We start from the raw sequence: 24,675 nt of genomic DNA, 5'->3' as shown, positions 1-24,675 counted from the left end.
GCCGCTGATTCCAACTACTACTACTACTACCCGTTCCTACTCCTACTCCTATTCCTAACACTGTTACTACTACTACTCTTAACTTAACTACACCTATGCTACTGTTACTATTACTAAGTACTCCTACTACTACTCTTAGATACTACTACTACTACTTCTACTACTACTACTTACTCCTCCTCTTCTTCCTCCTCCTCCTACTACTACTACTTAAACTATGGATCCGTATAGTAAAACTAAACGTTGCCACCTGTTAAAGTGAACCTGCACCGGAGAATGCAAGAGCACACCTCAGAAAAGATTGCTGAAGGTACAATAAATGAAACGAGAAAGCGTTTTTTAAAATGAATTTCTGTGTGGATCCGTATAGTGAAACTACACGCTTTTAACTTTGTACAAACAAGGATGTTCCTCATATTTTTTAATAAACATAATAATACTATCCCTACTCCAACTCATTTTTCTTTACTACAATTCAATTTCCCACACAAAACAAAGAGCATGAATATTTGACAAAATTTTTCGCTTCCTTTTAACACACCACGGCGTTGCATTCGGAGCAGAAATGCTGGGGAAAATGCTACGAAATAGAGCAGGTTCTATCGACAAGAAATACCGTAGGATATGCCATGGCATGGGAAATGCTATAGCATTTGCTACTTTACACGGTAGGATGCCGATGATACGATTTTTGCTACGAGAACCTTCTTCTACGATAAATGCTTCCGTCTAAAACTAGCCTAATTCTAAATCTCTATTTCAATCCTTACATTTCTCTCTTTCAACTTCGAAATCCCCCTGAATTCTCTCTGAAATCCGTCTCCTTCTTTAGCATCGTACTTCCTTCAATTCAAGGCACTTACATTGATCTTTTGGTATCGCCTCTCGATCTTTTTCCGCTTCTTACTACACTTCATTTTCAACGGTGTACTTATTATAATGTTTCCTCTCCGTCCCCCATCTTGGTTCCTCCATGATGGTTTCCCTCCCTCTTACCTCCACTTTCTCATCCACAGCAGAGTTCACATCCTTTCTATTCCTCAACGCTCAGTTCTACTTTGAAAATGAATTACTTCTCTCTCTAATTGTGTGTTGTCTAGATGCTGGCACTATCAATCAACTTATTTTCTCCTGTCCTCTCTACCAGCAATATAGCCTACTTTGCCTCTCCTTACTCCATAAATTTCTTGATTCTGGCCCTTTTAATGTGGATTCAGGCTCGTTTCCACGACGGCACGGTAGGATTGCAAATCAACTATAATATGATAATAAACTAAAATATGGTTGGATTGGACCCCCTAACTTCTGCCGGCCCCTCTATATTTCGGGCCTGTGTGATTCGTTAATTTTGATCCTATATATATCTGTGCTTCACGCCTATTATGTATATTTACAACACTCTGCTTTATTTCGCATCTTATTACCATCTTTAAAGATTTATCTCGTTCATCCATCTTTCCTTCTAAAGTTACCGATTTATACGGTTACTATTTACGGTTATGGGATTACGGAAGTTACGATTTTTGCAATTTATGGGATAGTGATTTAAGGTCTGGCACCGAAGAGGAAGAAGAAAAAGAAAAAGAAGAAGAAGGGAAAAAACATTCAGTTTTTAATGTGTGTTGTGAAAGTGAATCTGAACCGGCTGAAGTTGAAGCGAAAAGGTGCATATATTTTAAAACCATTAAAATCGTAGAAAATGAAACGTTATGAAAAGGGAAGTGTGTTATTAGATAGGTTGCACAAAGGATTTGTTTTAACTTGTGTAGGTGCAACTTTGTACGGGTTTTATTTATTGGGACTGAGAGTTAATAGGTACATAACAGTTATAAGACCGCAACAAAAACTATTAGAAAAAGAGCTTGAAGAACAGCTGCTAGCAGAAGGAAAAGCGTCGGAAATGGATCTGGAAGACAAAGCACCAAGTTTAAAAATTTAAGGAATAATAAAGTGCAAATAATATAACGTGGTAGTATAATTAGTAGCAGTCTTTGGAATCGTTTTACTGGTGGTAAGAATGCAACGCGTAATTATGTAATAACGTAGACTAGATATGCGAGACAGATTGACGGGCTGTTGGCTAAAATTTGCTACATAAAATTGTAATATAAATTCATTACTAGTTGCTGTGAAAAATGGGAGTTTATTAGTTTCGGCTATTGTTTAGCTTTGGGGGGCCATATTTTTAACTGATTGTTTTTTTGCAGATTTTTAACTGATTTTTTTTTTTTTTTTTTTTTTTTTTTGCAATATTCAATTCACATTCGGGCTTAAGTTTAGAGTTGCCCCTCCAGTCCAGACTTGCCCTTGGACTTTGCAACATACAAAAAACAGTGCTTAAGTATTAAAAATTGTTACATTTCACTTAACTTCAGTACTCCGTGGGCTTCACAAAAATTTAAAAGGTTTTCTTCATTATTTTTGCGCATCTGTTACACGTGTTCGCCATATTCGCCATATTTTACAACTACCATGCTGCTGAAACCTTCCGCGAATGCTTCCGCATCCGGCAAATAGAACTACCTTCCATATATCTTTTCTCGTATTAAACCTAACTCTCCTGCCGAATTTACATTCCTAAACATCAAATAAAAACTTCAAATTATCATTTCTTACCTCATTTCTCCTGTAAATTTTCCTGATTTTTATAAAAAGCGGAGGGGTAACTCTAAACTTAACCCCACATTCGGTTAGGTGAGGTTAATAACCTTTCATTCAGACGAATTGCCGAGCGAGTGAAGGCGGGTTAGAGACCCACAGGGCACGTTGTTTTCTGTCTTCGTTAGTGTTGGCCTCCCATTACTAAATAATTACCTTAGTTTCTCCTCCAAATCATTTTGTGGTGACTCTAGCTTATTTGGTACCTTAGTGATTACGGTTCGTCATTTGTGATGCAGTCATTCTATAAAACATAAAGCACGAACCAACTTATGGTAGGTGGCCACTATAAAGCATGAATGCTATTTAACCGAGTCAGGGCAGGAGTGAAAGAAAGGGAGGCCCAAGAGGCAGCGATGGGTGCGTCCGTATAGTATACGCATACGTTGTCAATGACGGTGGGTATACTCAAACGAGGACGTTTACGACTGCTCAATATAGGTCACAGTACCGGCTCATGAGCCGTCGATGGATTCATTGAGATACTAAATGCTATCCAAAAGTAGTTTTATTATCACAGCGACTAAAGAGTGGTCTGTACAGTTTGACAATAACCTAGCATTTAAAACTTACGGATAAAATTATTATTGCATAGTAAAAATCTAGAGAACTCATTTAGGATTAAATGTTCTAGATTCTGACCCCGAATTACAGAGTTTACGGAAAAGACGGAAAAGTAAACAAAATTTAATATCACACTAAGAGATGAATTAATTAAATTTCTCAAGTTCGTCATTGTAGGGTTGCTAATAAAGGAGAAAAACTATTTGGATTATATGAAGATACATATTGAGGCTATTGTAGGTAAACTGACAATCTAGTATAACTATTGTGTCAGTGTTTCAAACCCATTGTTTGGTTAACCTAGGAAATGTATGCTGCAATAATGCCGAGAAATAGATAAACGTAGAGCGAAAGCGCATGAAACTGAAGTTGCAAAGCATTCAAATTTCGTTAAAATTTACTTTATGAATGCAGTGTGATGTGCTTCAAATGGAACAGTATGATGGACATCCATTACACGTAACAGAATAGTCCTATTTATTGGGAGCGCCTTCGGCGTCCTATCCGACCACATGGCTTCTTGCCAAAACTGACGGTGCCTGCGGCATTTTCCCCGCCACCACCTGGCTCTGTTTCGTATTTCTATCCGCGTTCTCGTGTGCTCGAGATACCTATTCCTTTGTATGGTAACCTAGTACAGTTGGGATATGATTCCATAGGCTTTTTGTAATTTTTGATATCCCACGGACATCTTGTGAATGTACCATGAACATCCTGTTGATTTTACTGGACGTGAAAGCGAATTGTAAATAACGAAAGTTATGGCATTGTTTCGTAGCGAAACATTTTCGTTACAGTCTGATGTAAAAATGCAGCGAAATGTTATTGGGGGCTCCGCTCCAGGCCCCCTTCTTCTTAAAGTTTATTAACATACTTCTTATTCTGGGGTTGCTTCTAATGCTAGTTGGAAAAATTGAAAGAGGAGGAGAAAGAATAAAAGCGGTAGGGAAAGAAGCCATATCCTCTTTTGCAAAGATTCATTGTTTCCGTTATTTCTGAAAAGTACAGAGTTCACAGCACTAAACACTGTAAAAGGACTACTTTTGCGAAGTAACATAACATGGCAGCGTAAGTTTTTAGTGAAGAACAAGGAAAGCATGAAAATAAGAAATATTTAAACAATTACAAATGAAGGAAAATTTTAGTTTAACGTCCCACGTCTGTGCCCTTTAGGCTGAGACGATGATTTAGGCAAGTGAATGATGATGGAATAATTGGTCTAATGATAAAGTGGAAGGAAACGGGAGTACGCCGTGAACCCACAGATACGATGTTGTTCACCACATGCTTACTTGGTCGGGAATCACAGCAGTGACCCCACGGTCCCAGAGGTAAGCTCTGCCACTGAGCCACCGTGCCCCATACAAAGGAAGGAAAGAGCTATTACTAGTTAATCTGTAAACCTTGAAAATAGGTTCATATGGCTGTAATCCGATGCCACCATCAACGAAAGATTAGCGCTTATTTATGCAGGTGGAAGAAACTGTTTGCCTATAAAAAATAGAAAAAAAAAGGTAGAAATAATATATGAAGTTTGGCTACCACATAAACCTCCATAAAACAAGCACTGATGTGCATACACTGCCTACACTTCCCACATCTTTTATGTACTTGTCTTGAGATATTTTAAGATTCAGTGACTTAAGGTTTATTGACTTCAAGTAGCATCTGTGTCATTTGAACGAATCGCTAATTTTATAGGGTTCATACCTGTATAGTTCCCAAAGCTATATGAGACCAGTACTTACGGCTTAACGTGGAATCTAAACTACATGTTGATCTTCATGGACAAGTATAGGTGCTTTCCTATTTTAGATGGATATAAATTTATCACTTGATTTCGTAATAGGATTGTACAAGTAATCAAATGTATCGGGATCGTACCTCTCACATGTATAATAGAATAGGAATATAAAATATAAAGTATACTCTTTACCACGTAGTACTCCTAAAGAAGACATAATGAAGTGCTGTGTGAAGGCAGTATATAAAGTGATCATAGAAGTGTCACTAAGCTGTGCAAACGCAAGGCATGTGTTTTTATGCCATATGATGTCTTTTTCCACTACTCTCTTTTGTTAATAAGTGAACTTTGTGGTGGACAAACACCGTGTGCGTGGGTTTCCTCGGGGTTCTCCCGTTTCCTCCCACTTTCTTCATTTCACCATTTCATTCATTACTCATCATCACCGTCTCCTTTAGCCTAACCGGCATAATCGTGGGACGTAAAACTCAAAAATTTCATTTCATTTTTTCTCTTTTGTTAATATACCCACCGTTGCTGACATGCCACCGCGCGGACCCGCCTGGTGCTTCCTGCCCTGACTCGATTAGATAGTGTTAATGTTTGGAAGTGGTCACTTAGCACAAGTTCGTTGATGTTTTTAAGTTGGTGTGTGTTTTATACCCAGCCCTCCTAGTGTAAATTTGAAAGAAAACGTTAAAAAAAAATATGTAAACGAAGAAAATTATGCAAAGTACTGGAGAGGAGTCGCTAAAAATTAACTTTCTTTGAACGAGAACGATTTACGAAACATCATCTACTAATCGAAATCATGATTATTCTTCAATAAAGTAACTTCCAATAAACCTTTTGTTATTGTTAATTATTCCATATCGGACTCCCGAAGAAAACTCATCGAAACAACTTATTGACCGTGCCAATAGCGACTACTCTCAATCATGACTCCGTTTTCTTTCATTTAGAAATAGGAAAGAAAGAGAAGAAAGTAGAAGGGTAAAAGAAGGAGGTAGGAAAAGAAGAAAGAAAAAGAAATGGGGTATTTTAATAAGAAACAGATTACTGGATAATTTCGGAAATATAGTAAGAGGTCGGGAAGTCGTTGAAAGATGAATCATTCTAAATGTTATTAACAACTAATCAATTTTGGAATGCTTCGGAATAGACACATGTTCCCTCATACCACCCAGACCTAGCTCCAGGCACCACGATCATGGGGTTGCCCAGACCTAGACCTGGAGATGAGAAAAGTGAAATCATTCTTTGTACTGTTATTCCAACCGGTGATTGATAACCATCCAGCATCCGAACTCTGTTCTCTAGGATCGACCACTCATATGAATTAGCCAAGAGGGAAAAAAAAAATAATTAACTCAATCTAAATTTATGTATCGTATCAATAAGAATTTCAACTTCCTGGAAGAAAGATGTCGTATTTAGGCTCATCCTGCTATTTTTGTTTCACTCCTCGAGCCGATTTAAACCATTAGTAGCGGTCCTTCATGACCTAGGTTATTTACCTTAACACATATATTAAAACATGACACATATATTACAGATGTTAATATGACAAATGATATCATTAAAATTACTTAAATTAAATCTATCATGCATTCACACGCTCACTCACTCAGGACAGTGTATATATGTTTAAAGGAAACCAACTAACTACAAAGATACAAATAGTTTATTACATTCATAGTGAAAAGAAAAAAAAATTTAATTACAACGAAAATCTTAAAAGCACAAGTTCTTGGTTATATATTAATAAAATACATAGAGTTATATTTTAGTAAATTTTTATATATTCAATCATATTGACAAAAGAAAAGAAAAAAAATAATTACATGTATCATATCTTAGGCATGCTAAAACAAAATTATGATTTGCGACATACGCAAAGAAGACACTTATTTCACTTAAAAAAAATTGGCCAAAGAGGAAAGAAAAAAAAACTTTTGGTGTATTAGAACTTATATGAGTCTCTACCTCACAGTGGGTAATAAGATATTAATGATTTTGAGCGTTCAAATCACAAATCACGCACTACTCATAGTGTCCAAAACATTTCGCTCCATTTAACTTCGTTCGTGTTTATATATATCTCTATATGTATATATATATATCTATTGGTTTACAAAACCATTCGTCGTCTATACTTGGTTTATAACTTTTAACAGTTTATATCTGCAATCGCACACTGCGACGCTTTATACCCATCCAGGGATTTCGAAAAATCACTATCGCTAGAGGATGTTTCTCCTCTTAGACGGTCAATTTCCAAACTTATTAATTGAATAGTTTTAAGTTATTTATGCAACACTGGGACATGTCATGAGGCCTTTCCTTAGGATCACTTTCGTACATATGTGTATATAATTCGGATTTTGAAAACGATCTCTCGCAGGTGTACGGAGTATAAAGGTTCAAATTGAGGATTAAAAAAAAAAAAAAAAAACTGGTCAAGTCACAGGATACATATGCAGGTGAGAAGGATTCAAGGTACACTTTCCACAATGGTTTTTGGTTGGTAGTTCAGGGATAATATTCGTTATGATGTGGGTTACGTTTAGACCTGCCGTTACTTTCCAATACATGCCATTACAGAATTACATGAGGTATCATTTACATTTATTCAAAAGAAAAGGAAAATTACTTAAGTGCACGGCGGTATTCATGACAAAATCTACATTCTCAAATTCGTCGGAAAACTCACTGGCAAACTATAGCAACCAATACACGTTTAGGGGGGACAGACACGAGCGCTCTTACATATATTCATAATACATTTAATATCATACTTTTACCTTAAAATCATATTCACATACTAATTACATATACATTTCGACGTATTCATTTCTCTCTCTCTCTATATATATATATATTTATATTCAATAAATGCGCACACATTTAAATTAATCACCCCAATAATAAAATTTTTTACAAGGTTGCAAACATTGTCCAAAAACAAATGACTTCCGACATTACATATGAAAAAAGAAAAATTGATTTTTTACTTGATACCGCGCATCTATACATTTTTCACTTTTATATATTCAATTCGTGCTTAAATAATGAAAAAAAAACTTTGTGAGGCAGGCACGTAACACAGAGCATTTCTAAAGATATAACTAGATAAACCAAAGTACAATTTCTGGGCCCAGGTTAACTACAAAGTAATCGAAAACCAAAACAGAAAGGAAAGTTACCAACGGATTACAGAAAAAAAAACTTAAGACGAACGACGGTGAAAGAACGTAATCGAAGTGTCGTCAAATACTAAGTCTTTGTTCATTTCGGCGATAGGTCAAAATGTGATGGAGGACCCAATCACTATCTACTTCATCCATGAATCGTGTCTTGCAACGTCTCAGCTGGTAATTTCAGATCAGAGTTGTACGTTAAATAAATCGTAAGTGACAAGTTCAAAATGGGGGGGGGGGAAGGTTGAAATTAAAAAAAAAAAACTTGAAGAAATGAAGACAGAGAGAGAGATAGAGAAGAAGGAAGACGAAGAATAGGGGCGCCAAAGACTTAAGTGAGAAATAACTAACACTACAAAGATAGAAGTCGAATTTCGCTCTCAACAAAATCCATAGCCAAAATATTCTTAACATGCCAAAAAGGGTGGTCTACTCAAATACGTAGACTCAAGGGGCGCCCTGCTGCCAAGGATGCAAGTTCTGTGTCCATCAGATCCCAATCCCACAAGAGTTTGCTTGTAAGATTGAAATCCGATCCCCGTATCCGGCCCAGACCAGCAGGATAAAATGAGGGGGGGAAAGAGACCAGGTAACTGTGTCCCCAATTTTGAAATCTCTAAGTAAAAAAAAAAATATTCGACCCCTTAGAAAAACTAAGAAGGTTCGAGGACAGTAATGAAACTAGAATAGAAGTATTATCTAAGATATCCCTAACTAATGATTTGCCGAAATAAAAAAAAAATTAAATAAACTGAATTTTGGATCGGTGATTTCTATTGCCAAACCTCACCGATAGCTACCCTGCGCAGACACGCCACGGTCTGGGATGTCGTTAATTTCCCTCGTCTAATTAAACTAAGAAAAGAAATGAAAATACTTAAAGGGACTAGGGGTCGACATCCGGGTACGCTAAAATAAATTTCAATAACTAATTGTTTTGATTCTGTAACCCTATCAGAGCTGTCGCCTCCATGAACATTGTAAGCTAGCCTGAGTAGGTAACGTGAAGGAAAAAAAAAATCTCACGGAGCAGGATATTCTATTTTAAAAAACCGACCAGAAAATATAATTCACTACAGCCCCGTTCTATAGCTACTATTGTCTTTTCATAATTTATTATTCAATATGTCTAGTCAACGATTATATGATGCTACCCCTTCTATCAGATGGTATTACTATGGTTGATTATTATTATAACACATAAAACTACAAAGTATTACCGTAGTCCGACTATATATCGCCCTCCGGTCCGCGTGATATCATGGTGCAGGGGTCAGAACCTGAGATGTTTGTAGCTACACGTATCTATATATCAACACACGGCGAAGTATTCACTGGGCTACTATATATTTAACTATATGGGCGTTCTATCTTCTATATTCATTTACTACAATATTCATACACTTTATATTCATATTCACATTAATATTCATTTGCCACGACGCTATATTCTACAAACACCCTGTTTCCTCTATCTACGCCCAGCCTATTTACACATTTCATCATAATACTTTAAAATCTATAGTCACTACAAACATTTCCCATTCCGATCACCGCACGACAACCTCACTCGAACTCAAGACTCTTTCACACACACACAATACTATGTAATACCTGGTAGCTTTATTAAGAACGAAAAAAAAAATCCTACGTATGTTCACTGAAAATAGAATTATCCGCGATAATATTTAATGTTTATAAAATTCTGCAGCAACAATGAGCTTCTGCAGCCACGAAGAAAAAATGGACATTTAATATAATTCCAAAGCGAAGAACTAGCATCATATCGCCCGACTTCTGTTAAAAAATTACGTATTGTTTATTTACTTAAATATCTCGATTTCTAGACTATGCAGAATGTTGAAATTTTCAGAATATATTAATTTTGGGTCACTTAACCTAACTGTACATTCATATGGGCTGTGAATTATACCTTCTAGGTTTTATTTCGGAAAGAAAGGTCAATTTCATGAAAACTAAATCACTAAGCACCTCGACGGAAGAATGGCGGTTAGTACTGACTTTTGACACTAGGGCTAGCGACGATATAATCAACCCTTGAACAACTGAATGTGACCTTGTACACGGAATTATTATACTATATTACGTTCACTTTTGAATATTGTGTATGAGTTCACTTAATGACGGAATAATAAAGAATTTATCGCATAGTAAATACTACACTGTCCATATTTAATTATCTCACACACTCTTTCATCACTTAACTACCACAATTACTACTACTAGAACATGTTTCTACATTACGAACACATACATGCCACATCCATACTACACACTACATTAATACATGTTATACTAATAAATATACACAGACAACATTCAGATTTTACCATTTTAAATCGGCTCTATGAAAGGAAAGGGGAAGAAAGGAAACAGGGCCAACTGGCCCTGTATTCACTAAATCACATTCTTGAGTATTTAATTAATGCCCTGAGGGGACATATCGGAGTATTAGCTAGCAATAGGACCCCTGCCCTGAAGGGGCAGGAACCCGGAAACAAACTAAATGTTCAACTCATCCCGCTGGAAGCCGTACTCCCAATTTGGGAGTCAGATAGGAGCCTTACTGTAAATTTACACGTACATTGTGATTACTATTCTAACTACAACAAAATTAAATACCGCCATGTATGTTTAAAAAAAAAATCACTCGCTACCTACATAAACAAATCTCTATATGGACAGGTCTTGTAACCCTCAATTAGCAGGAAAATTGGAAGGTGGAAATATGATGGGAAACACTGATCTTCAGAACCGGTTTTAGAAAAGAAAACAGAAATCACACCACTTCTGAATCCTGTCCATATCGATCGGCAGATGAAATCATGGCGTCAGTATATTGCCCTTACTATTTCAGCCTTTTTTAGTCTAGTTTTGACTATGAAATTTAATAGTTTTTGGCTCCTCGAGACTTCCAGAGATTTTAGAGGTTAAAAAACTCCCAAATATTACCTTGTTTGCAGCTTTTCTACTCCTTTTTCAACTTTTTTTGAGCTAGACGATCCAAATCTAGTGTCTTCAGCGAGACGTTCCGGCATGGAATGGAATAATTGCGCCCTAATATCATAGCGTGGGTTTATCATCCAATCAGAACAAAGCATTTTTGGCGGTGGGGCTTTAAAACGAATAAAATTTGGTAAAATCTGGATTAAACTAGATTTTAGAAGGACCTAGGTATCTAAAAGAGAGGTGAAGGGTGGTCCTGAAAATTCTGTCGAATTTTAGATTGGTTATTTGATCTGGAAAGTTCCGTCCAATAGTGGATCTATATTTTCAGATAGCACTGACACCGTAAGAATTGTAATAATCCATTTACATATACATATGCAAGACTTATAACTAATTTAAAATATAAATAAAGGTATTGATTCCCAAAACTATAATTCCTAATGAATTTTTTACTGTTTTCCATGTTAATTTGAAATAGAATAACAAATAAAATTACGAATCATATGAACAGCCAGAAATTTTTTGTTAAACATCAAGTACAGTCGGTGCAAAAAATTTCGGGCACCCTCCTGTTAAGAACATAATATCACTAGACTGTAATGGCACATTACAAATTGATGCAACTTTTCTCTTAAGAAACATTTTCTAAGGCAGTGAGAAAGCATTTCGTGCTAAGAGAAGTTAATCTTTCATGAATGTAAGTCTATTCCCCTAAAATAGGATAATACTCGAGCGTATACTTCGTTTTCCGTATGTCCAGTTTTAGAATCTCAAAGGCTTGGTTCTTTTTCCCCGGAACCATAAAACAGCACTAATAACGCCAACAGACAACCCTCCCTCTGGCAAAACCCATCCGTTAATGCGTTCAACGATGTTGCCTTATGTCTTTCCAAATTATAAGGCAGAGTATATTGCAAAGGAAACAATCTGAGGGTCAGACTATTTTTCCTCTTTTTTTTTAATCATTTTTAAAAATTGTTTTCGTAACATTTTTTTTTTTTCACATTCTTGTAACTCACTTATCAGATATAGTAAACATATTGAACGCGAAATCAGAACAATGTAACACAACAAACATAAACAGCTCCCTTGAACTGTTTATAGCAATAGAATGATAAGTGCTATATAAATAGTAACTATTGACTGTAGCAAAACCAGAGAATTGTACTGTAATAGGCGCCATCTCAAACTTTGATAAACGCTGAAGTCTAAGTGTAAAACAGATCGGATATTATTACCAATAAAATAATAAATGCGAATATAGTTCTGTCCACGAGACGAGACGAGAAATTGGGTTTCCTTGTCTTATCATATAATCCTGTCTTCACTCATTTCTATTATCAAAAAAGATGTGCTCGTCTCGTCTCATTTTATAAATTCACAGACAAGTGTTGGAAGTTTTACAGAACGAGGGGGCTGCGGTGTCTTAGTTGTAGAGCGTTCACCTCTGGTGCATGGGGTCTTTGGTTCGACCTCAGCTCGTTCCAAGTGAACTTTGTGGTAGACAAACACCGTGCGCGTGGGTTTTCTCGAGGTTCTCCCGTTTCCTCCCACGTTCTTCATTCCCTTCATTTCTCATAATCACTGTCTCCTTTAGCCTAACCAGCATAATCGTAGGACGTAAAACTTAAAGATTTCATTTCATGTCATTTGTTACAGAACGACTTCGTCCGTTCGTCTTTCGTCAAATATAAGAGCAAAAATAGTAAGAGATATCCAAAAGCAGTTTTTTTGCAGTCGATTCAGCGTCCCAGGAATAGATTCTGTCTTCTCCATTCAGCCTTTATTCAAACAAGAAGTGGTTAAAATTAACCATTTCCAGCTTCGACATTTATCGTCATAGAACAAAAATGGTAATGGAAAGCGACAGACATTTTTCCGCAATCGATTCAGGGTCTTAAGAGAACATACCATCACAACCCGCAACACTACCAAAACCACGAATGGTTGAAATTTACAACTACGTCTTTTTCAATATTGATTTCCATAGAGCAAAAATGGTAAGAAATATCAAGATGCGGTTTACTCAATCAATTCAACTGCCCAAAAATGGGTTCCATCTTTTCCGTTAACTATTCAAACGAAAAGTGGTTCAGATTAACCATTTCCGATTTCAGCATTTGTCACCATAGAACAGAAACGGCAATATATATATATATATATATATATATATATATATATATATATATATATATATATATATATATAGATAGATAGATAGATAGATAGATAGATAGATAGATAGATATACTGTATATTCAATCGATATAGCGTCTCAAGAGTATATATACAGAGTGGAAGGGAACAAGGCCGAAAAACTTCGGGAGCTCATTCTACAGCTTAAAGCAAGGGAAAAAGCTCAAAGAAACATAGTCCAACGCAGCGGAGTTTGCGAGCACCAGCCGTGCGACGTTTCGCCGGTATCCTTCTTCTATCTGCAATATCTTCCGAGTAAATAGAGATATTGACGTTGGATCAAAAGTGTGTTAAGAAAGTCATACTCCACCAAAATGATGGCGCAAACAGAAAGGAGCAGAGCGAACTGCACAAGGGGACGTGGAAATGAATAATAGTACAAACTTAACATGACTAATTATGTTTAGCGTACATACTGAATGATTGATTGGAACATGCAAATGGGGATTCCCCACTGCAACGTCGTGGATCAATGTATATGACAGAATACACCAAGAACGTGGTAGTTTGTTGGATCGAGTGTACCACTCGCAATTATTGTTTCCGACAGCGTCCAAAACAGAAAAGTGGCGGAATCGGGGGAGGATGTTAATTATTTCGCTACCAGTAAGATACAAAGTGACAAGAAAGAAAGTGAAAATGTACAGATCATGGCAAAAAGGCATCTTCAGAATTCGGAGGTACGACTACACATTACCTCGCTAAAAATGTAGGCGGTATGTTCAGCCCCATGCTCTTTCCGCCTTGTTGTCTGGCATTTTGACATCAGAATTGTACATACCCTACCGATTAGGCAACTGCGACTCGTAAAACGTGGCTTTCGTCGATCCAACAAACCATCTTGTTCGTGGTGTATGGTGTTGTGTACATTACTTCCTGACGCTCCAGTTGGAAATTTCCATTTGTACATTCCAATCAATCATTCAGTACGCATTCTAAACATAACCAGGTCATTTTATGTTTGTACGTATTATTCATTTTCACGTCCCCTACTATATCTAATTTTATGAATCCCCTTCTCCTTTTGGGAGTGTCTTCTGCAGTTCGGCAGATGCATATCTATTTGTTCGGCAGATATTGTACTTGCACTTAGAGCAAGGATGCCGGCGAAATGTCGTACGCACAGGCGCCGCCGTGTTGGCCCTATATTTATTTGAACTATTTTTCCTTGTTTTTAGCTGTAGCATCACCTCACGAATTTTTTCGGTCTTGTTCCCTTCCACCCTCTATATCCAGTCATGGAAAAATTAATACCAACTCTTTGGGGTTTTACGCATTTATAAGGAATTCAAAGAAGTTTCTACCCAAATATGCACAAACATACAATGATATATACATCAAATTAAAGGAAGTTTTATATAAAATCCAAATCTACTCACAGAAGTTATGTATCTTTACAACAATTGATGATATTTACCTAAATATGACGTCAATTGTTAAGTGAAAGGAAGTGAAGTGTACCCAATTAATTTTGGCTCAAGCTAATACTTGATTGGATGTCCACGCTTAGTAATAACGTCTTTGCATTGTTGCAGCATGGAGTTTACTAAGTTTTGTAGTGTCTCTATTGAAATGCAGTGTTGCCAGTCGTCGTTTATTGCTTGAATTAACTGAGCTCTCGCTGTAGGACGTCTTGCTGGAACCTTATCCTTCAAAACACTTCATAAATTTTTAATTGGGTTTAAGTCGAGCAAAATACCAGGCCAAGGAAGTTGGGTATCATGACGTAAGGACAGCATATAGTCTTTTATAACTTTGGCGCAATGACAGGAGGCAGAATCGTCTTGAAAAATAATGGAAACAACGTTGAATATATATCTACCTGCAGGTATCATTGTCGTTTTAAGAATATTTTTATAAATTTGTGCATTAACAACACCATCACAAATGCGAATGTACTAATTCCACTAAAAGAAAAACATCCCTAAATCATTACACTGGTAGAGTACCTGGAAGTTTTTACAGTATACACAGAATTAAGTGCTTCACCAGTCATGCGATAAACTCTAGCACGTGAATTATTGCCATAAATTTTTATTTTCGTCTCATCACTAAACAGAACTTTGTGCCGCTGGTCACTTATCCAATCCTTGTGAATTTTGGCCAACTGTACGCGCCTTTTACGTTGTTCCGGTATGGCTTCCTGACAGCTCTATGTAAACGCATACCCATTGATTTTAACCTGTTTCTCACTGTTCGCGGACAAACATCGACGCCAGATGTTTTCGTACAATTTCTAACAAGATTTGCTGATGACTCAAACCTGTCAAACCGTCTCAGTGCACTGTTCTGTCTAGGCGAGGATTTCATTTTTCGACCACATTTGCCAATTCTTCCACTCTTTATGCACCCTGCTTCCCGAATCTTGGCCAGCTGCCTACCCACTCTACTTTTATGCAGTTGCATAATTCAGGTATTTCAGCATTAGTTTTGCCACAGTCACTTAATGTTTTAATTCTAGTGGCTTTCTGTGGTGTTAAGTCACACGATTTACCCATGTCGATGTAAAAAATTTATAAACGGTAAATCGGTGCTTGGGGTCCCAGGTTCGATCCCAGCCGTCGCCAAGTGAACTTTGTGGTGGACAGACACCGTGTGCGTGGGTTTCCTCGGGGTTCTCCCGTTTCCTCCCACTTTCTTCATTCCACCATTTCATTCATTACTCATTATCACCGTCTCCTTTAGCCTAACCGGCATAACCGTGGCAAGTAAAACTCAAAGATTTCATTTTCAGATATAAACGGTAAATCAACATTTATGGGTAAAACTATCACTTTCAAATTTGTCAATAAAAGTAACACTACTAGAACAACACAATTACGTTACCCAGGGCAACTACACTACACGTAAGGAAACTATAACCGTCACCAGGTTATATAAGTAATTTTTGTGGACGCTCTGTATATTTTGAAAAGACAGAAATCATTCTTCAATTTATACTTTATTTTGCGTCGCAAATAATTTCTTTTCTTCGATGAGAACTGCTAATAACTCAATTTTTCTCCCACTAATTAGAACAAAAGAATCTTTCATCATTCACCAATACATATATGTGAAACGTTTTCTCACGGTGAAAAGATTTTAGTGAGTAACAAAGACCACATTCATTATCTGAACTACATGTATGAAAATCGTATTTCTATCACTTGGATTCTCAGTGTTTCTTCCTTACTAATTAATATGCAGACTACATTATATAGTATATAGAACTAAACTAAGTGCTTTCTTCAATTATTTATGAAGATACTGGCAGCAGGCCGGAGCAGATCAGGTGTTTGAACGACTGACCGTCGCCAACCATGTCGCTCAGTCCGTTTTTTCTCGGGGTCCCGGGTTCGATCCCAGCCCCCGCCAAGTGAACTTTGTGGTGGACAAACACCGTGTGCGTGGGTTTTCTCGGGGTTTTATTTTATTTATTTATTTATTTTTTAAGTACTTTTGGGCTGGGGAAAATTACAACAAACCTGGTGTTAAGAGACGAGTTAAAAGTGAGTTTATACTGATCCCCCTCTCCCCTCCTCTATGACTTACTGAGTCCAAATATCTCACTGTTCTCTCAGATACACTGTCTCGCAATATAGCATCCGCGTCATCATGCTCTAACCTTTTGTGCTTTACTTGAGTTATGAAGCAAATAGTGGCTTCATACAGATGTTCCTACTGAATGTGAACAGTTGCTAGAAGATATCCGGAAGCACTTCATTGAAAGTGTTATTTTGGAGCTCCGAATTCGTTCATCTACTCAGCCAGTTATGATATTTTGTACGAATCGAATGCTACATATTATGGGACAAAAGTGAAACTGATGAGAAACCATATTGTTGTGTATTCTCTCATCCTTAGAATTTTATTACTGTTCTTATGTAGCAATGCAGATATAAACATGGACCTTATATCTTCTAACACATGAATGTAAATATACGCTCTCAAGGAAAATTATTTTAAAAGCTAAAAGTAGTTTTGTAGCCATTATCATCGTGCGCTCCTATTCTAAACCTGCACAAAGATGAATGTAGTATGTTGGTAATAAAACAAACATTATTATCGAAGTAGAAGGTGATTTCTACCGAGAAAATGTTATATTTGTATTTCCTTTTTGGCCGACAACTTGTCAAACTGAACGTCGCTATAATGAGTATTGAAGTTTAGTACATGATGGGTGTAAATTAACAACACGCATGTAACAACTTACTGTAAATTCTCATCAATATTTCCGACATAACGCACGAATGCCCTTCATTAGGATGTATTTCTTAGGCCAATTGTGAAGATGGGTTATTACACTTTAGGGTATAGCACTTCAGTACCAATAGCTAATTTATAAGTCAGTGGTTTCTTTTATTACTCCAAACCACGAAAACAATTTATGAAAGAGTCTATAAGTGTTTACTATTTTTAATAAATATGACAGGTTTTTTTAAACAATATAACTAACAATTTCTTTTTCAGATTATATCTACCCGTCTTCTCTTGTTCTTCCACCCACACCAAAGTAATAGAAAATTCCAACATTTAAGTGCGATATGTCTTGAGAATCAATGTTGCCATGACAAATTTGTAACTAATTTGATGATTAATAAAAAATAAAAAAATAAAAATCTCCCACTTAGTGTGTACACAATAATTGTTTATATCTTCCTTGTAATGAAATCTTTTTTTTAAATGTATGTAATAAATAAAATAGTAACATTATATATTTTGTGTCAACTATATATGTACCAAATTACGTAATAGGGCTATTCTGTTGGTCTATTGTACAAGGTTTGATATGTAAAAAGGGTTTTGTGAATGTTAATTCTTATTAATAAAAATTTAATGATACCATACCACTGTTTGTCAAGACTTCCTTTCTTCAGCACGTGGACTCGGGTTCTTGGCTCTGATGTAGTAAGCCACAAAAACTCTTTTAATTGATAGGTGCCACTGTTTAATATATTGATGTCCTGATCCGTGTGCTTCGATTTTTGCAGATGTTTTAGAGACTTGATATGGCGTCTTTGTCTTCTTAGATTTCCTAATATGCTCCTTACGTCTAATGCTGATGTATCTTTTAGTCATGACAATGTATGATTCTTTACAAACGCATAAAACCTGATAAATGCCGCTTAGTGAAAGTCTTGTCAGCAAAGTAACTATTACACTGACTCAGGCTCCTTTCCATGTTCAAGCTATATTTTTTTGACAATTTTTGCTATTCTGGGTGTCAAGCAAGGAAATAAGGGAATGGGCTCACCAGGACTATATCTCATTTAAATGTTAGAATTTTCTATTACTTCGGTATGGAAGAAGAGTACGCATTGTCTCAATGAATTCTTCGATAATTTGGTAGAAGGCTGGTAAAGGTAACCTGAAAAAGAAATTATTCGTTCATGTTGGAAAAAAAGCGCACTTCTGCTATATTTATCAAAGTAGCAAGTAGAAATAAAGTATTTTGATAAAATGTTTTCGTCATGTGGAGAAAATTTGGATATCATTGACTTATAAATTGATTATTGGTTATTACCACCTTAGAAAGTGAATAATACATCTTCACAATTTAGCTTAATTATATATCCTGATGAAGGACATTCATGCGTTATGCCGAAAGTATTTATGAAAATTTAAGACAAAATTGTTAATCACTGCGAGATACTGGGTGAGTACTGTGTAGAAATACGCATGTAATTATATAACATCATAATAAGTATGTAATCGTATTCTGCAGTATGTCTTGTTTGTTCTGCCTAGAATGACTGTAGATAACCTCATTTTTAATAGCGATAGAATTATATTCATGTGATTACTTATTGAGGGTATCGAACATATTTTTAGTATAAGTAATGCAATGACACCTGTAATGTTCTTTCAATGAATGCTTTTTGAGTCAGCATTTCAGTTGAACTCGCGGTCAATCTTCTTTAGGGTAGGGGGGTTAGACTGAAAAAGCATTCATTGAAAAAATATTGCAGGTGAGTCATTGTATTGTATAGATATTCATGTGAATTTGTCTGATTACATTTTGTAGTTTTTTATAGTTTTGTTACGTCCAGTGAAACAGAGGGATATACTATAAGGAATAAGTTTGTATCAGAGTTACATCAGATTTACTTCTTTCATGAACGAAGATTATTTCCTTAACTGTGATATCTTTTCTTAAAAATGAAACTAATGCTAGAAAAAGTAGCAATAAAACCCAGCATTCATTAGCTTATGTTACTTGTGTTACTTGTGCTTATGTTACTATAGATTATGTTACTTGTGTATGAAGAGTGTGATTGAAAGTGTGGACCAAAGCAAAATTAAAAAAAAAAAAAGTATATTGTTATCTTGTTATAGTTTTGACAGTTTTTAAACTGGATTTTGATTTTTTACGTTGCTTAGAAAATAAGGAAACTTAGGTAAGGTAAACATGATACATAAGCAAAAACTTAATTAATAATCTTGTGTTATACCTTTTGCAAGGTTTTTTTTGCTTTTGTAAGTTTTTGATTTGTTACTTCCTAGCAAACCTTAAATAATGTAAGCTTAACAAAAATTGAAAATGATAAGTAATCGGGCGTTTATCTTTGTCAATAGGGTTGGGTTTAACACGAGCACACCTGGTTCTCTTCTTTTTTTTTTTTTTTTTTTTTCTTTCTTTCTTCTTTTCAAAGTGGGATAAAGTCAAATTCAACCTGAAAAACGTATTTGCTTTCTCTGTTTTTTGCAGTAAAATTCCTCTTTATGAAACACTAAGAACAACAAATTCCTTATCTTAAAGAAACGACTTGTACGGCACAATCTTCTGGTATCCACTATAGTTTCACAGTGTTAATGTCGTGCTTTGAATTACGGAACGTATATTTAAAAGAAAAAGTATGTACCTAAGTATATTTACGCAAAATATTTACAAGATGTATCTATGCTTAGTATTCCAATAAGAATTCCCTTAGCACATAAAAAAGGTTATTTTTGTTAATTTCAGGCTAAACCTTAACAAACTTATTTTGTATTGTAAGCAACAGTTATTGCGAATAGCACTACTGCACTTTTGGCGTCTGTTCGTTATTCTTCGCTAGTTGTTTGGTTAGTAGAATAGAGATGAACGTCCTTTCTCAGCACCGAGAGCCTGAACCAGTACTCGGGTTTATATATACTGAGTGTATCAAAAGTCCAGGACCGTAGGCTAACTCCGTTATAAGTAAAGATACGAAAAATGGAAAGAGAAGGAAGTTGTTGGAAATAGGTTGTTTTCAATGTATAATGTTAGAATTTTTGAAGAAGCACCAGCCATTTGGGCTTCACACTGGTTAGGCACGCTAAACACTTCATATACTTATAGTTTTAGCAGAGTTTTTTTTTTTTTTTTTTTTTCATTTTTGGCTGATTTTTATTTTTTACGGTGCTTAGGAAGTAGAGAAACTTAGGTAAGGTAAACACGATACTTACATAAGTAAAAACTTATATTAATAATCTTGTGTTACTCCTTTTGCAGAGTTATTTTGCTTTGGCACCTTGGAGACTTCACACGTACACACTTACTTACTTACACACACACACACATACATACATACATACATATATATACTTTAAAAAAAAAGAAAAAGAAACTGGGGACTATTGCTAGAATTTAAGAAAAGATGAGCCTAGACCCTTCCCGATTCAACAGGCGCTTTCTCTGTATTATTTGAAAGACATTAACATCACAATATTGAGAGGAGTAGGCGTGTCTACTTTGCCACAAAACAATATCTTACCTGGTATGCAGAGTAGGGTGGAGCGAAAAAATTTTTTTTCGAAATTCGAATTTGGATAGGGGGCAAAAGTTGCATCATATCGTAGTATTTTACCATAGAAAATTTCAATTCTCTAAAATAATTTTTAGCCGGGGCGCAAGGGGCTTTAAATTTGAAATTTTGCAAATCAATTTCCGTTTACTATGTAACCATTTAACAAATGTTTGCTGAAAGTAGACTTTAATTTATATTGTGGATAGAGGGCAAAAGATGTATCCTTTGTCAATAGATAACAACATGAATCTTTAATTCTCTAAAATTATTTTTAGCCGGGGCGCAATAGTCCTGAAATTTGGGAATAATAAGACGAAAAGTGATCAACTATAAGCATTTTGCGAGTCTGTCATAAAGAAGCTTTTTGCTATTTAATAAGACTTCTGATATCCTACAATGAACTTTAGGCAGTATTGTTAATAGTACAATAGTTTGGTTGGTGGTGACAGTGATGTAAGTAGGGGGAACGGGGCTTGTGCCCCGGGCGTCGAATTGGAAGCCGCAAAACCGAGGATATAATTATTTTCACTATAAAGCAAGGAAAGGAGTTTTAGCAAACTAAATATTATTAAAAAAAATACCTTAGAAACTTAACAGGATAACAACGATTCACCAACCTTAGGATCATATCCATAGAGCTTATGTTGGCTTCAAGCTATCTTTTGAGGACATTGTAAAACCTTTGCATCCAAAAGAAGCCGTAAGGTTAAATTTTAGTTCCAGCTTTTTGTGTTTTTATTTAACTTACATCGATTTAAGAGATTTGTAAAATGTCCGAGTATAATACTCCAGACAACAGCTATATTGTTTTTCATAATTAAACATTCTATTCAAAAGCAAAAGATGTTGATTCATTCTACACATATCCACATCCCAATATAATTCCGAAAACATTGCGATTTGCAGTTATTTCGTTAAGACTGTAAGAATGTGTCAAGCATGCTACTCTCAGATTATTTGTCAATCAGTTACAAAGTAGTTTAGTGTTTTATCTTGTACTAAAAATTAAAATATGTACTACAATTTTGAAACCAAGCTTTATCACTTGAAGAACGAATGGAATAGGAGAACTACTGTCTGATGCCAATATCAGATATAGTTGCGGAGCCTTTTGGTTTGGTTAGTCGGGGGGAAGGGGGGGCTAAGGCGAGTTCTTGCCCCGGACGATAACTAGCCTAGTTGTGTCACTGGGTGGTGAGTAAAAAATGATATTCGGTATTATTTATATTACTTGGACAAAGAAATTCAAGAAAAGAGAAGGAAGGAAAGCCAAAAAGCGATCTTACGGTGAAGCTTTCACCCAAAAAGTATTATACTCTACTATAGTTACATTATCGAATCTTCAGACTACTTGTCGTCTTCGGAAACAAGATAGGAAGGCAATAAAGAACACACTGAAGCTGGAGGAGATCAATTTTAGTTGGAAATATCCTTTGAAGAAGACAAGAGAGCAAGCACAGATTGGATGCACGCAAATTAGAAAATTCGTCCCAACATTAGCAAAAGTGAAGGAGAAATCCGGCGTGACTAGAAGAAAAATTGCAGCAATTGCTACTGCGGTTTTGGAAGATTTTAAATATGTGAGTCTAGAGCAGTCGCAAAACATAATTGACAGAAGTAAAATTCAAAGAGAGGTTGTGAAAAATGATATAAGTGTAAGAACTAAGAGACTGTTAATAAAGTGAAACCTCGTGCCATCTATTTTGATTGGAAGAAAGACCAAACGCTCACGATGTCCGGAAGATGAAGATGGAAGAACATTATTCTATCCGTGTAGAAACTGGTAACAAATTTCTCGGCTATACCGGAAATGCTTTGACCGGATTAGCATCAGCAAAGAATATTGCTAGTTTCATCTGCCGCGAATTACAAGAAAATAATGTGGACCTATTAGATGTGGTAGCTATCGGCTGCGATGGCACTAATATTAATGTTAGGCCCTTGCAGTGATGCATATGCTTATTGCATTTCATTGAACTACCACTTCGTCATTTAGTAAAAGAAATCGATGGTATAAGTGCTGGCCCTTACACTTTCTCTGGCTCTATTGGTAGATCATTAGTGTATTGTGAAACAAATTTAGTGTACGGCTTCGAAAAGATTTCTTCAGAACCTCCTACACTCCAAAATGTGCGTGATCTCAGTTATGATCAGAGGTACTTGTGTGAAATACTCCAATCTGTCATAAGATTAGACTGATAAAAGCCTAGCAGATTAAGAAACCTGGGAAACTTGGGCATGTTCGCTGGTTAACAGTGGCTTACAGACTTTTGCGTCTATAGGTATATCAATGCCAATTCCTTCAGAGGAGCTCAAAACTACATCAAAGTTCGTGGTTAAAGAAGTGGTTCAACATCAAACTGAAACCTCTTGTCAAATACGGAGCTAAACATTTGTTCCTGACCATAAAACTTTCGCGATGTTTGCAAGAACCATACAAGACTCCAGTCAATAAAGTAATCTCCAGAAATGCATTCTATGCGAATCCTTAAAACATTCTCATTGCCATGATTGGTGAAAACAGATCAGCTACACGAATCCTTGCTGCTGATAAAATATTCCAATCCAGAAACCTTCTGAAATTCGTTCCTTCGAAGTGCCAGTATTAAACTTCGAGACTAATAATTACACAGAAATGATTAACTGGAATGAGTGTAATATAACAGAACGCTAATACTGACTCATGAGACACACGAAAAATTGCAAGAAATTCGCGCTTCAGAAAATACATGTGTTGATATCCCTGAGTTCAAATGTCATACGCAAGTAGTGGAAAGATTGATTAGTGAAACTTCTTTCAGTATCTGGGGCACGAGAAAGCGTTTTCTCTATTCGTTCCAAAATTGACTCGAGAAAAACAATGCCTACTTTTGAGACAGTCGCAGTATTTTGCAGGAAGACGTGAACGCAACTTATGAAAAATTCAATCTAATGTTGGCGGGTGGGTGGGATTGAACTCGACGGCAGTCACCTCTTAGTGGTAAATTTTGGGTTGATGTAGCCTGTAACATAGAATATGAATTTCGGTAGTTTTAGAAATTCATCTCGTCGCGACAACGAATCTTAACACCCTCAAATTACAGTCTACTTCAAGCGAAAAGCTGTTTAATAATTACACAAATACACAACAAACATGTATTTGTTTACAAAATCTACGAAACTTAAGGCCATGGAGCCCCGGCTAAAAATATTTTAGAGAACTGAAATTTTCCATGGTAAAGTACTACGATATGATGCATCTTTTGCAACATATCCAAATTTGAATTTAATTTTTAAAAAAAATGGCCTCTTTTCACTTATTTGCATAATCTTTCAAACTTTAGGCCCATTGCGCCCCGGCTAAAAATTATTTTAGAGAATTGAAATTTTCCATGGTAAAGTACTATAATATGATGCAACTTTTGCCCCCTATCCAAAATCGAATTTCGAAAAAAATTTTTTTTGGCCTCTTTTCACTCCACCCTAATGCAGAGGTCAGTTTCAAGGAACGACAGAAAGAAGATAATAAAAACTGGCATAATGTAAGACAAATGAATCCCTTTAGAGTGCATACGATTACTAAGAAAGACAAAAGGCTGTCTGTCTTTCCCTTTCT

At 36.0% G+C, this 24,675-nt stretch overlaps 1 protein-coding gene across 3 annotated transcripts in view; it reads left to right on the top strand.

Annotated features, from left to right (window-relative positions):
• Positions 1–1,537: 1,537 nt before the first annotated feature.
• The window catches only part of LOC145668360 (methylmalonyl-CoA epimerase, mitochondrial-like), a 31,633-nt gene continuing 8,495 nt past the window's right edge, over positions 1,538–24,675 (top strand). Inside the window, exon 1 of one of the 3 annotated variants that reach the window (XM_081736131.1) lies at positions 1,538–1,664. Coding sequence is in view for 1 of the 3 variants with exons in the window: in XM_081736129.1 (XP_081592255.1) it covers positions 20,125–20,166 (42 nt within the window). In the remaining 2 variants the exon portion in view is untranslated. Of the gene's footprint in view, positions 1,665–1,872; positions 2,012–20,051; positions 20,167–24,675 lie in introns of those variants that run through there. The other 2 variants (XM_081736130.1, XM_081736129.1) reach the window with 2 other exon arrangements.

The sequence above is a fragment of the Thermobia domestica genome, chromosome 13, assembly GCF_964235325.1.
Source record: "Thermobia domestica chromosome 13, izTheDome1.hap1.1, whole genome shotgun sequence".
Classification (NCBI taxonomy): domain Eukaryota; kingdom Metazoa; phylum Arthropoda; class Insecta; order Zygentoma; family Lepismatidae; genus Thermobia; species Thermobia domestica.
Note: the sequence above shows the minus strand (reverse complement) of the source record. Positions and strands in the feature narration are given on the sequence as shown.